This window comes from Aegilops tauschii, chromosome 1 (genome assembly GCF_002575655.3).
Source record: "Aegilops tauschii subsp. strangulata cultivar AL8/78 chromosome 1, Aet v6.0, whole genome shotgun sequence".
Lineage (NCBI taxonomy): Eukaryota > Viridiplantae > Streptophyta > Magnoliopsida > Poales > Poaceae > Aegilops > Aegilops tauschii.
In genome coordinates, this window is record NC_053035.3 from 492113957 (window position 1) to 492129054 (window position 15098).

Below are 15098 nucleotides of genomic sequence, written 5' to 3' on the forward strand. Positions count from 1 at the left end.
TTTGGCGGTCCAAAACCGGAGATGTAAAATTTGGACCGCCAAAAAGTGCGTTTTGGAGCTCCGAAAAAAGCTCAACTTCAACAGATGGTCCAAATTGATGGTCCAAAAGAGCAACCCCAATAGATGGTCCAAAATGAAGATGCAAATATCTTAAAACGACATACTACTAGTCCATTCAACATAGTTCAAACATCAAGTTCAACATAGTTTCATACATGAACTTCAACTACTACTTATTCAAACTACTAGATAAACTACTCCTCATCGTCGGAGCTGCGGAACTGCGCCCAGAACTCCTCCTTCGTCGGGTCGTCGCACCCCTCCTCCTCCTCCTCCTCGTCCGAGAAGTCTGCCCAGTCTTCCTCGGAAGAGGACCCGATGGGGATCACCGTCGAGGGACCGGCCTCGTCCTCCTTCTTCGGCCCCTTCTTCTTCTGCTCCGCCTCACGCTTCCAGTAGTACTCCAGCTCGACCTGGACGTACTCCGGATGCTCCCGAGCAAACCTCGCCATCGCCTCCTCGTCTGTCTCGCCAGCACTGACGACAACCGACGGCTTCTTCGTCTTCTTCTTCTTCTTCGTCGTGATCTCCTTCATGTTGATGCCCTGCAGCACAAGCATCTCCGCTTCCGCCCGAGTCTCGATCTCTGGGAAGTTGAGGTGCGACCAAGGCCTCTCGGCACGCCACACCGCCACGTCGTAGGCACGTGCGGCCTCGTTGGCGGAGGGGTACGTGCCGATCCACCAACGCCTTCCGGCGTCGGAGAACTCCACACCCCAGTTACCGGAGGGCTTCTGCCTCACGCCGAAGAAGCCCGACTTGCCCTTCGGTGTCTTCTTCGGCGCCATCGGAGAGCGGTGGAGCGGCGGCGGCGTGCGGCCGGGGCGGTGGCGGACGGAGCCGGGCGGGGCGGATCTGCAGGGCGGCGGCGGCGTGCGGGGCGGTGGCAGACGGAGCCGGACGGGGCGGAGCTGCGGGGCGGTGGCGGACGGAGCCGAGCGGGACAGAGCCGGGCGGGGCGGAGCTGCGGGGTGGCGGACGGAGCTACGGCGGGCGGGCGGGGCGGTGGCGGACGGAGCTACGGCGGGCGGGTGGGCGGGCGGCGGGGCGGCATGGAACAGCGGTGGGCGGCGGGGCCGGATCCGCGGCGGGCGGGTGGCGGGGCGGCGTGGAAACAGCGGCGGGGGGCAAGGCGGCGTCGGATCTGATGCGGGCGGCATCGGGGCGGCGGCGGACGGGGTGTGGAGGCGGCGGGGTGGCGGCGGACGGGCGGGCGGGCGGGAAAGGAAATGAAGTGGTGGTTGGGCGTTCGCGGGCGGCGGCTGGTTTTGGACCAGATGCATCTCGTGATGTATATTTGCATCACGAGGTGTTGTATTTTACATCATGAGGAGACCGCGGTCCATTTTTTTTTTACATATGGACCGTCTGTTGGAGCTGCGTTTTTGGCCTCAGACGGTCCAAAAGTTCGTTATTTTTACATTTGAACCATCTATTGGAGATGCTCTAAGTCAATAAATTGTTATCAAATAAGTGATTTTTATTTAGATAGGTAAATCACGAGCAAGATTTTATAAACATTTATTTACATAAACACATTAGTATATGCAGGCAAATCACGGGCTAACGTGTTAGAATATATATATTCCATTGCAACACACTGACAATTATCTAGATGATATATAAATATCCTCTAAGTATATTACTCAGAAGAGATGCTTACTTGGAGAAGTTGTAACTCACATAACTTTCGTAGTTTAAAATATTTCAATTGGTAATGAGTTCACTCATCTCCTCAAACTCTTACACGTGAGACCCACCTCACCTCCTCACATGTGAAACCTATTGTAACTGCAGTCGAAATAAAATCTGTCCTAATTTTAATTTCTAAATATTTTAGTTATTGATAAATTAACTCATCTCCTCAAACTGTAAACAATGAGACCCACGCCTTCTCCTCACATGCGATACCTACTGTAACTGCGACCAAAACAACGGGATTCAAACTTCACACATAGCATGGCCATAGCATAAGAGGGTCCTTGGACTTATCTCGACAATGCAACATACGATGCATGCAACAAACGTAACTATTTAATTAGACTATTCATTCCATTTCCATAGAAAAAACCTTCTCACTTTCTCATGTCACATCATCGATCGATGTTGGCTAGACACTCCCCGGTCGTTATTACCGAGGGTGACTTGTATAGGGTCTAGCTTTAGGTGAGATCAATCATTTTGAAGACTCAAAACATGTTCAAAAATTCTGAAAATATTCGTAGATACACATCCATGTTTGATGTACAATCTCAAAAAATTCCAGCTCCTAATTCGAAGTACACTTAGAGAACCAAAAAAGAAAAAATCAGATGTCAATAGTGTCAAATACTATTCACCCCAAGCTGACACTATTCATAGTTGAAATTTATCTTTTCTGAATCTCTTACTGTAGACCATGTAAACATACCTTGCAGGTATCTTGTCAACAAAAATTGTCAAATATGAAATTTTGGCGTTGATCCTACGATCTCACGTAAAGGTCAGATCCTATACAAGTCTCCCTCCGTTATACCTGTTGTTCTCCGGCCGCTTTTCCTCGCTGGGACTATATCCTAATTAGTGTGAGTGTTCCTTCTGTCTTGCTGAAGGGATTCCCTCCCACCTGTAAAAAACTTGGTCATCCCATATTCACTAGGTTTTTTTTTCGTTTGCTAGATTCCCTCCCACCGTCTTGTTTTTCGCTTTCAGTTTTTTGTTTTCATCGGTTTTCTTTGTTTATACACGGTTTTCTTCGGCTTTTCTGTTATCTTTGCTTTTTCATTGGTTTTCTTCGTTTCTTCCTTCGTTCTCAATGTTTTTTTTTAAATCTTCGTTTATTTTCCTGGTTTTCATTGTTTTTTTTTTCTTTCTATTCTCTTCATTTTTCTTGGTTATCATCGGTTTTCTTTGGTTTTATTCATTAGTAGTGTTTTATTCGGGTGTTCATTTTATTTTCTTCCTTATATTGATTTTTATTGGGTTTCTTCCTTTGTTTTCTTTGTTTTATGGTCAAATTTCATCTATTTTCATTTTTAGTTCAACACAAGCTAACTTTTTTAAGTACACATTCAATATTTTTCTTGTACATCATAAACATTTGTTATATACACGTTTAACATATTTGAAATACATGATTAACCATTTTTGAAAATTTGTTTTTTATGTATAATTTTTCCATACACATTATACATTATTGTTATATATCTAATATGTTTTAAATACACATTTAGTATTTTTCTAATTCAAGATTAACATTTTTTAAATACGTGATGACCTTTTTTACACAGTTTTAACATTTTCCGAATACAGGAATAACATTTTTTTGAATACATGGTCAACATTTCTTATATATACATTTAACATTTTTTGAAATACTTCATTAACATTTTCAGATATGAAACCTATTCTTTATACACATTGAACATTTTTCAAATACAATATTAGCTTTTTTTAATAAATGGTTAACATGTTTCCTATACACATTAACATTTTTCAATCCTTGTTTAACATTTTTTCAGATGCTTGATTAACAATGTTTAAATATACGATCAACTTTTTCATACACATTGTATATATTTTTATACATGGTCAACATTTTTTCTATACATATTTAACATTTTAAAATGCATGATTAACATTTTAAAAACATTGTATAAATGATTATTATTTAGAAATATTTTTTTTGTAATATCTAGTTTTAGAATATTTGTAACTGTCTAAAAAAGTAAAAAGATAGAAAAAATACCAAAAAAAAGATTAAAAAAACAAGGCAGTGGTCTCCCGCGCACTGGGCCGATCCATTCGCGTGGTCCTTTTGGCGAGACCTGGCACTGTCTTGCGTGACGCGAGACATAGTCGCTCCCACTTTTGTCGCCAGTGGTTGAACCGTCATCTCATTTGGTGTTCCTTCTTCATGGGCCTTCTATCTTTCCCAGTTTGGCTAACCTGATTTTGACCAAAAGGCCCATCAAACCGCAACCATGCAGCAGGACGCGAAATCACTAATCAAGAAGTACTCCTTACAAAAGTCACTCCCACCTTGTCAGGTTGCGACATGTGGCGTGCTGCCACTTGTTGCTACCTGGAAGTTTTCCTTTTTCAGATTTGTTTATTCAAAATGTTGTATCTCTTAAATCGGCTATTCAAATCTCGAACCATTTTCACCATTGAATTTCTCACGTCGACATCTTCAAAACTAGATCCCATGTTGATAGGTTTCGACGAAACAAAATTCATCAAAAAATTGTACGAAAAACCCGAACTAGTTTTTCCCTTTCTGAAGAGGCACGCGTTTTTTCCCTTTCTGAGAGGCACAACTGTGCCTTTCACGGAAACAAATCCTGCCTCAACGGGAAGTAAAACTTGAGCCTCTCGCATAAGGAAAAAAATGTGTTTTCCCCATTCAGAGAGGCACGGTTGCGCCTCTCGCGGAAGTAAATTCGTGCCTCCACAAGAAGTAAATCCGTACCTCTCATGGAAGGAAAAACCGGAAACGCTCTATTTCCTTTCTAAGAGGCATCACCGTGCCTCTCGCAGAAGCAAATCTGTGCCTCCACAAGAATTAAATCTGTGCCTCTCGTGAAAGGAAAAAAACATGTTTTTTTTCACTTTCTGAGAGGGACGACCGTTCCTCTCGCAGAAGCGAGAAGTAAATTTGTGTCTCTCGTGGAAGAAAAAACTAAAACGTATTTCTTTTCCTTTTCGGGAGACAACCGTGCCTCTCGCGGAAGCAATACTGTGCCTTCACGAGAAGTAATCTGTGCCTCTCGCAGAAGGAAAAAATAAAACACATTTATTTTACTTTCGGAGAGACGCGACCATGCCTCCCGCGAAAGAAAATCCGTGCCTCCACGCGAAGTAAATTTGTGCCTCTTCCAGAAGAAAAGAAAAGCATATTTTTTTCCTTTCCAAGAGGAACGACCGTGCCTCTCGCGAAAGCAAATCCATGCCTGCTCAAGAAGTAAATTTGTGCCTCTCGAGGAAGAAAAAAACGTGTTTTTTCTTTTCCCAGAGTCATGACTGTGCCTCTCAAAGAAGCAAATCCGTGCCTCCACGCGAAGTAAATTTGTGTCTATTGCAGAAGGAAAAAATAAAACAAGTTTTTCCCTTTCTGAGAGGCACGGAAGCAAATCTGTGCCTTCATGAGAAGTACATATGTGCCTCTCGCGAAAGGAAGAAAGGGAAAACGTGTTTTTCCCTTTTCGAGAGGCACGACCGCGCCTCTCGCGGAAGGAAAAAAAGAAACACATTTTTTCCCTTTCCGAGTGGCATGACCGCGCCTCTCGCGGAAGCAAATCCGTGCCTACACTAGAAATAAATTTGAGCCTCTCGGGGAAGGAGAAAACATGTTTTTTGCGCTTATTTTTTCGATTTATTTGGTCCAAAACCTAAGAAAAACCGGGGAAAAACTGAAAAGCCAGAAAAATAAACAAAAAATCATCTAAAAGCCAAAAAAACATACAAAAAATAAAATCTAGAGAGAGCGCCCAGAGCATTGACACGTGGCGGCTGCCGAGAGTGCGCCAACTAAAGCGCTCCAAGCCCACCCCAGGTGACCCTTGGGGGGGGCTCCTGAAGGAGTACTCCTCAATTAGTTGCTCTTCTCGGGACGTCGGTCAAACTAGACGGGACCTCCTATATAGCGACATGCGCCCTGGGAAGAAACTGGCGCACAAACCCTCCCACTTGCAGGCGTGATCCTGGGCCAGCCGAGGTGTGGGGCGCGGCTCCCTTTTTGCATTACTTTTTTTTGTTTTCTTTTTCTGTTTATTTAAAAAAGTTCGGGATTTCTAGAAACTTTTAGAGTTTCAAAAATGTTCACTAATGCAAAAAGTGTTCACAAATTAGAAGAATGAACATTTTCTGAATTTTTATTTAATATTTATAAATTTTGATGATATTTTGTATTTTTATGAAGAAAAATTAATTTGATGAACATTTTTGTATTTAATATAATTTATTTATTTCGTGAACGAATTTTGATTCCGAGAAAAAATTTCCAATTTGATGAACATTTTTTAAAAATTCACTAACAAGTTAAATATGATGAACATTTTTTTATCATGATGAACAAATTTTGAATTTGTGGACATTTTCTGAATTCGATGAACATTTTTTAAAAGTTCATTAATTTTTTTTACTATGAGTAAGATGTTTTTATTTGGATGACCAAAATTTGAATTTCAAAATAAAATCACCAATTTGAAAAATGTTCGAATTTCAGAAAATGCTCGTGAATTTGGATAAACGATAAAGAAAAAATGACATAAAATAAAAAGGAAAATGGAAGAAGAAAAAACAAAACTTAAAAGAGAAATGGAAAAACGAAAAAAGGAGGGAAAAACCAAAAGAAAACGCAAGGAAATAATATGAAAAAACCATGCTCGGGAAGGTTCTCAAAACTGGAAACGAGCAAGATGGGATCCGCCAAACGAGACGACCGTGGCGTCCAGCGCCGCCGATACTCTCCGACGTCTCTACGCCATTTTTGCAGTAAAGACCTGCTCACATTTACACCATAAACCATGCCATGCTCTACTGTTCTGTAAGCCTGCGTGAGTCTAATATAACTAGACTCCTGTTCCCAGTTGGACCGTATCGAATCCGTTTTTCAGCCAGCTAGTCACGCCAGCCGATTCGATAGGACTGCTACTAGGCTGCATTCGTCACGGGTGAGGGCAGCCGAGTGACGTGGCCCTGACGTATGGGCTGCCAATGCCGTCGGTCTAATCGTGCAGATTACTGATACTACCAAGAAATGTCCTGATTTTTTTCTAGATCAAGAAATATGTGGTATCATATCTACTAAGCGCATCTCCAAGTCGGACTATGTGGTATCATATCTTCCTAAGCGCATCTCCAGGTCGGACCTGCAAACCTCCCGTTACAGTCCGGACTGGGCTGTCCGAACCGCGGAAGCAATCCAACGCGGTTATTATCGGTCCGCGGAGCAGTCCGGGCATGATTTCTTCCGTAAACCGACAAACGTGTGTTGGGGGGGAGAGGGGGGTTGCGCTTCTGACCCTCTGGCCCACCAAAAACCCTCCTCCCTTGCCCGCGCACGTTCTCACACGGCGCCAACTACCCGCGTTCATGCCGTATTAGAATGCGCCGATCAACATTGAAGACAGCTCAAGGCGGACCTGACCTCTCACTGCCTCCACCACTGAAGCGGCGCGCCGGCCGAGGGCGCCGTCTCTGGTATCCGCGCCGGTTCAATGTCGGAGACGCGTGACTAGACAGGTTCAATGCCCCGTCTGTCCGTATGCCGACGTTAAGCAGGCTCGCCAGCCGAGAAACCCACTCCGGCGTCCTGCATTGACGCCTGGCCTCACCGAAATCCGCTATTGAAGGGCAGCCACTCCCGGCTATCTCCACGGCACAACACATCCGCTCCACATCCTCCTCCTTTCCTCCACATCCGTATGACTGCCAGTGGGAAAGCACTGTGGGACAGTCTATCGCCGGAGATGAAGCACGCAGTGGCCGGCCTTGCCGCCGCCTGGCGTAGCCGCCGTGCCAGGCGGATCGAGGCCGGCTTGCTGGCCAGCTCGCCCGAGGTCTCCGACGACGAGGACGACACCGCGATGGAGACTGGCTCCGATAACTCCACCCCGGCTCCCGCGCTTCCTGTGCAGGCCGGCTTCACCATGGAGCAGGCGCAGGAGCACTTCAAAGCCGCCATTGCGGAGTTGCAGCCTGCACCGGCGCCTCTGTCGGTGTTCCAGCAGGCGCAGGAGGAACAACGGTATAACCTGTTCCTCCTGGAGCAGCACCGGCTAGCGGAGGGCCAGAACTACGGCGAGCGCGCAAGCGAGGAGGCAGTGACGGCCATGGCTGCGGCGAACCCCAAATTCGTGGCGGAGCAGCGTGCCATCTACGACGCCGTCTGTGCTTAAGTCGCTGCTCGTCAGGAAGCGGCCGCCGCGGAGGCGTAGCTACAGGCGATCGCAGAGGAGAACAACGCTAGTTGCGCCTCCTACGCGACACCGACGAACCATCAGCCAGCCCGGTGGGACGAAGACAGCGTCGGCGAACGGCGCCACCATTTTCATTGTTGACCTCACACCGGGGATGGACAGGTCGCGAACTCCTCCGAGGGTGAGTAGGCCACGGGAGGTGGCGATGCCTTGTGTCCTATGTGGGCTGGTCCGTCTCCCATGTTCTACTTTTCCTCGCCGGAGACCACACCTTCACTTCATCGGCCTTATTACCGGTGCTCATGGAGACGGCGGATGGAGGACGACACGGGATTGGACGCGGGCGCCGCTGCCATAGGATAGGTTTAGAGGCCGGTCTTTTTTTCTAAATGTTCGAAATGTAATGAAATTCGCCATGTTTGTATGAATTTCATCTTGTTCGATGAAAAAAAGTTTAAAATGTATGCGGCTAGCGTTGGATGTCGACCTCCCGCATCCGTGTCCGCGGACTAGTCCCATCCATCCACGAATGGATGCGGGACGATTTTTGCGGGCGGTTGGAGATGCCCTAATACCGTAATATCCTTACTACTAAAAGAACATTTTTGGGGCTAAAATAATGCTCCTACAAGTATACTAGTACCAGAATACCCCAAAAGGTCTCGAGGTACTACTACAGTTTCGGGGGCACATGAACAGTAGAAGGGAACCCAAAAGGAGTACAGTACAGAGCTATAGGGTAAAAGTACAAAGAGGTGGCTGCAAGTGCAAGCCGCTAATTAACCATCGATCTCGAGAGATGCTCTCCATAGATTATGCATGCATGTCTCTCGTGCTTAGCGCGTGAACGAAAGCATTGTTAACTAAAGCAATCTCGAGGGCTTTTCAGGCGACAGCCTTTTGAACAGCGATCTCCATCCCCTTCCTCGGGGAAACCAGTTTGGCGCTACTGCTAATTGTTCCATCTGACGCTGGATTCTGCATGCCGCTTATAATTTAATCTACTTGATCAGCTGAATGTTTTGGGGCATCGCACGTGCATCGGTACGTGCATGTCCATGCATCACATGTGATCGATCAGTCTCGGGGTTGAGACCACTGATTAAACTACCAATGCGGATCCACTAGTGTTTGTTAACTGGGGATGATGGAGTGGACCAACTAATTCGCGGCATTGACCAGAAGAGCGCAATGGTGCACCGCAGTAGCATTCTCTTGGATGATGAGTTCTTGAACCCCCATCTTTTGCGGGCCGGTGAGTTGGTAACCCACATGGGTGCATTCGAAATCCCATAATAAAATATTGTAATTCAGGTAGAAATTCGTCAATTGTGTCTCTCAAATCTCCGCAAACATTACAGACTGGTTGAATTGTTAGAAGTATTTTACATGAATCTAGTTATTAGAAAATTCTTAAAACATCAAAGTGTATGTCTTGGAGAAATTGATTTGGTACCATAGATATTTACATTATGTGAGATAAACCCAGTCAAACTTTGATAATATGACTTAAGGCATCTCCAACGCCGGCCCCCAAACAGACATAGTATTTGTCGGCGGACAGTGATAGAAAAGCCGGTCATCCAACGCTTGTCGTAAACCTCCGTCCGCATTAAAATTAGATTTGGATAAAACTCATTCAAACATGATGAAATTCGTGCAAACGAACATAATTTTGATATATTTCATATAAACAGGACGATATTTCGTCCATTCAACAAAAAACCAAAAAAAATAAACTAAACTAGCTTGTAGCGGACGGTGACCTTGTAAGCCTCGCTGGCCTGGATGGCGGCACCTTCATCGCCGTCCATGTTGTCATCATCGTCATCGTCAGACCGGTCCTTCTATCGGCGGAAAGACGCGGGGGCGCGGCCACCGCCTTGCCCTCGCGAAGGAGCCGCTCCGTTTACTCCTGCGTCGTGCGGAGAGCCACCTTGGCCAATGCGATTGCGGCGCCTCGTCGAACTTCGCAGACACCGCCCGCGCGCGCCGCCTACTCATCCAAAAAAGCTACATGACGAGGGATGCCGCGTCCATCGAGGTAGTGGAGGAGGCGCCTGCGCGCCTTTGTTATCGCCAAGGGCACCTCCTCCTTCACAGCCTTGCCGCGTGAAACGGGGCGATGCGGCGACGCCGACTCCGCCCAGGTGGTGACGACGTCTCCTTTCTGATGCGGGCTGACAGCGGCAAAGACAACATCAAAACATGATACTTGAGCGAGGACTCGATCGTGAGTTCCATCAGCGAATGGTAGTCCTCGTTCGTTATCGTCGCCTCCGTGAGGAGAAACGGCTGCTGCAGCGTCTCCTGCTCCTCCTCGCCATCGAAGGAGATGATGATCTCTTCCTTCTCGAAGGAGCCGGTTGCTGTGGAGGTTGGTGGCCCTGGAGAGCGACGACGGTGGTGCCAAGATCCGGATTCGGGAGGAGACCAGAAGCCGTCATCTGTCAACAAGGAGAACCACGACTTCGACATGGTTGACGGTGGTGAGCGGCGACAGAGAGGAGCGGAGAGGATAAGATATGTGGTATGGTTTGGACGGCGGGCAAGCCATTCTTAATTAGGTATGGCCAAGCGAACGAACGGGCAGCCCACTTGAATGCGGCGGACCAGCCGGAGTAGGCTTCTCAGTCGCTCCGTCGGCATTGAAGCAGCGCGGCCCATTTGTCCGGTTGCGTCGTTCTGACCGACATCAATGTTGCGTGTCACGTCCGCTCTGGAGCGGCCTGACCGGCATGAATGTGTGGCGACCACTTCGCACTGAGAGGGTTTTTCGGGTGAGACGTGGTGGTCTGGCGCCTGCGTGGCAATGGTCTAGACGCCCGGAAGGCTCCCTTGATTTGCAATTTTTTTGACAAGCAGACGCGTCCGCGGACGGATGGGGTACCGCGTGTTGGATAGATTACAACACTCGAACACTTTGGTTTCAGATTTTTGTGGAGGTTTTGAGGGTCCGACGTTGGAGATGCAACTAGGACAGAAAAATCGTGCATTGTAAACATGGAGGGAGGGAGCAGCACGTGACATTTTGCCTTTTCATTCACGGGCAGACATCCTTATTGAAGGAATTCTTGCACTGATCAAGATCAAGGGAGGCTCTAAATTCAAAACTACTGCCGCCGGTATTTGCAAATGCAGCCGTGTACTATATAAGTATTCACGCGTGTATACAGCTGCTCCTTGGGTAGTCAGGCCTACTCCATTGTGAGCTACGGCTACAGCTCGGCCATGGAAAAGTTTGCGGGAGCACCGAGCTAAGCCAAAGGGCCCCTTTCCCTTCTCTGACTCGACGGAATCCATGGAAAGAAAGAACGAAAGCACCATGCGTCTCCATACATATCTGTTGTGTTCTTCCCGTCACCTCGATATACGCAGACAGCACACCCCATGAATGCATGCACGATTTATGATGGATCCGGTGCGTGGAGATTCGTGCTGCTCCGAAAGGGAAAGCCGGTCGTTGCCCGGCCATGAAAAACCGGAGAAAAAGCCAGCGTAGATGCAGATGCAACGCAAGGCTGTAATTCCTGTCTACTTTCGCCGTTCCTGCAGCTACACTCATTTTCATCTGGTTTGCTCCTTTCCTTTGGTCTTTCCTTCCTTTTGATGCTGGATAGCTACTCCTCCATTCTTTCATTTTTAAATAAATAATGCAGAAGCCTTCGATCTCCCAGAACAAAAAAAAGGCATCACATCTTTATTTCAACTTGTCATACCATGTAGATCAGGCGATGTGTTCGCAGGATCAGCCATTTCTTAGACCAAAGGCACACGATTAATCTGTGATCTCTTGATGAGTAGCACGGGTACGGTGGCAGCACGCACAGTAGTTGAAGCATCGGCCGGCGTGCATGCACGTTGCACGCTGATGAGTAGTACAGCAGCGTCTAGTCTAGCTAGGTGCATCATCATCATGCACGTACCAACTTTGTAATTGTAAGTGGTACGTGCGTTCACCCTTGTATCGCGACGTTTCATGGGTGTACGTTCTTTTTCTCCTCCCCGAGTGCGCGCCCAGCATGCACACCACTGTACGTACCACACGGCCGGGCCGTTGCATTGATCGGTCGAGAGTGGCCCAGGTACCGCGAGGGCACGGACATTCATCGATCCGTCGCAACCGACTCAGTCCTCAGGTACGTGGAGGTGGAGGTGGAGCTAGCCACCGGTGCGCATGCAGGGCTACCGGAGAACGGCGCCTCCGGCCGGTCGACACGACGACGCAGGTACGCGCGCAGGACGGCGGCAGGCCGCCGTAGCATGCATGCATGACGTCGTCTGCCGGCCGGAGCTAGCTGCACGCGGCCGCTTTCCGAGTCAGTCTGTTTAGGCCACAGCCTGCGAGAAGAGAAGAAGGCAGTGCGCTTCCATTGGCCACTATGCATGCGCGGATTCGTACCTGCAATCTCTATCAACCGCAGTCAGTTGCTTGTCATGTTCATGATCGTGACACTTCTAACTATTTTCCTTTTTTCTTTGCGGGGTAACTATATTTCCATTTTACTAGAGTATAGGTGTGAAACTGTAAATAGTTAGTAAAAGATTATAAACGTTTTCTTGGATCTCTAAGGCCAATTGCACCGCGCGACCCCATTTTATCCGGGCGCGTCTGTTTGAGGTAAAACGGACAAACCAGACGACCCAGCGGCAGACCCCATTTTACTTTTTCGTCCGTTTCGTGTCTGTTTCACCCCATCTCTGGACCAAAGTTGGTCTCGCTTTGGGTCCAAAGCGGACACGAGCCGGACGTTTTCTACGTCCCTGTTGTCCGTTGTGTCCGTCTGCACATGGGCCTGGCCCACCTGTCATTGAAACCGGAGGGACCCACCCATCCCCTCTCTCTCCTCCATTTCCACAGTTCCTTGCACATCTCGTCGACGCCGCCGGAGCAGGGCACGAGGCGAGCGCGGTCACGCGAGCGGGAGGACGGCAGCGGGGGCGGCTAGGGCGCGGGGCTGCCGGGCGGCGAGCGGGGGCGCGCGCGGGCGGCGAGCGCTGCCAGGCAGCAGCGGGCGCCCGCGCGACGGTGGGCGCGCTGCTGCGGGGAGCGGGTGGGGAGCTAGCGCGACGAGGCTGCGGCGCGCGTCGACGGCGAGCGCGACGAGGCGGCGGCGAGTGCGGCACGCAGGCAGGGACGAGCGAGCAGGCGGACAGTTTGGGATAGTCGGCCGCGTTATGCGCGTCTAACCACAGACGGACATGGATGTCCGTTTTGCCACCCATCGGCACCCCAAACGGACGAAATCCGGACAAAGCGGACGTCCGTTTGGGGTCGCGCGGTGGAGTTGGCCTAACTGACTACCCACATCTCTAATCAGATTACTCTGGACTCCTTTGATTCAAACGATTATCATAGGAATTTTCAAGGATTGGAAACCTTACGATTTTTTTTCTATGTTGGTTGTTTGAATTATAGGACTGAATACTATGAGAATTTTTCTAGAGTTTCTTTGTACTACTTCTCATAGGATTTATGGTATCCACTCAAACCTCTTCGAAAGAATCTTTTATTTCTTATGATGCAATCAAACAAACTAATAGGATTGAGATGAGCATGACATCCCAATCATATGTTTTTTCTATTCTCATATTTTTAGACTCTCGCGAATCAAAATGCCCCTTAATATGATTCTTTTTCCTGAAAGAATAAGGATCTTCATTGCCACCCATGACCGACGGGTTGATGCCGGCCTCGCCGCTCACATCCCCCCCCCCCCAACTTGCCACATTCACCAGCCCTCCCTCGCCTCCGGCATCCCATCCCATCCCAACTTCTTCTCCAACATCGGCGACCCCCCCCCCCCCCCCCCCGCCGCATGACCCGCGCCTACCAACCTTCGACCTGCCGTCCAACAACGTCCTGACCAGACGCGTTGTCCCGAACTTGGGTCGCTCCATGCTATAGTTTTCTAGTCCGTCTAAAGGGGTATATAAGTGTGGCCTAAACATGTATAATATGACAAAAGAAATATTATTTGTAGAAACTCCACTCGACAATGAATTTGTCGGGCAGATCGGCGGCGGTGACTATGGTTGAGGCGTCGCGTGAGCGGGCTCGGCTGCGGCCGTTGGCAGTCACGGGGTTGTGTCCCGCCGGTCCACCGGGACTGGCTGGGGACGCAGGTCTAGACGCCCTCTACTGTGGGGGCATCGACCCAGATCTTGTGACTGATGTCGGGCTAGAAATGAAAGGAGACCCCTTTCTTTCCTCCTTTCAAGGTTGGTGCTCCGTGATGTGGACGAATGGTGGTGGCTTGGACGTGGATGCCGGAGCGGCGGTTTCAAATGGCGGTCCGCATGGTTGGCTCTCCCACGGGCACCATGTCGGTGGTGTTGGCCCTCCTTCTTGGTCGTGTGGGCGGCAGGAGGGCAGCGGTGGGTGGCTCAGGTGCTCTCCTTGTCTTTGGCAGTGGCCTCGCCCCGATCTGGACCTGGGAGTTGAACTCATTGCGCTTGTCCTGAAAATCTCGTGGTGGCACGGGGAGCTGCCGAGCGAAAGCTCTGCGCTTTGTCGCCGACGATGGCGACGCTTGCGGGCGCTATTATCTTTCTGAAGACGTCGTCGTGGCGCTCCTCTTTGTGCCAGGGTTCCGGATGAAAACCCTTATCTCTTCTGGACTTGACAATGGCGATGCTTTACTTCGTTTTCCCGCCTGAGGCGTTGCCGTGGAGTTTAGGTGTTTAGGGCAATGTGTGGTGCTGTACTCAGTTTTTCCAATACTATTTTTGATAGTGTAGTCATGTGCGTTCTGCGTGACCCGGTTTTCTTGAGATGGGCATTGTATGTGGACTACCCATATCGTTCGATCGTTTACTTGATTCGGTGGTTGCTTTACAAATAAAGTGAGACGAGACACAATGAATCTAAAATATACTTCATCTTTATGACACACTGTGTACAGTACTCCGGAGGGAGTAACGATTTTTTGCCGGTGAAACGCAACTGTAGCACTAGGAGCAGTACTCTGTACCAACGTGTCGATCGGTGAAGCCGAGGCGGCGCCGGGACACACGAGAGCGAGCGAGATGGGAATACGCAATTATTCCGTGTTCCGTCGCGCACGCCCCTCGACGCGACCAGGGCCAGCGGTGGTGGTACGCGCGCTCCTGTGCCACGGCAACGATCTCCTCGTG

At 48.9% G+C, this 15098-nt stretch overlaps 1 protein-coding gene across 1 annotated transcript; it reads right to left on the minus strand.

Moving 5' to 3' along the window:
• Nucleotides 1-254: 254 nt before the first annotated feature.
• Nucleotides 255-848, minus strand: LOC109740083 (uncharacterized). The gene has a single exon (XM_020299118.3). It carries the CDS (start codon nucleotides 846-848, stop codon nucleotides 255-257), a length of 594 nt encoding a protein of 197 aa, XP_020154707.3.
• Between the last annotated feature and the right edge of the window lie 14250 nt (nucleotides 849-15098).

What these genes read in the sequence shown, in the direction of transcription:
- LOC109740083 (XM_020299118.3), bottom strand. Translation starts at nt 848, where the DNA reads ATGGCGCCGAAGAAGACACCGAAGGGCAAGTCGGGCTTCTTCGGCGTG.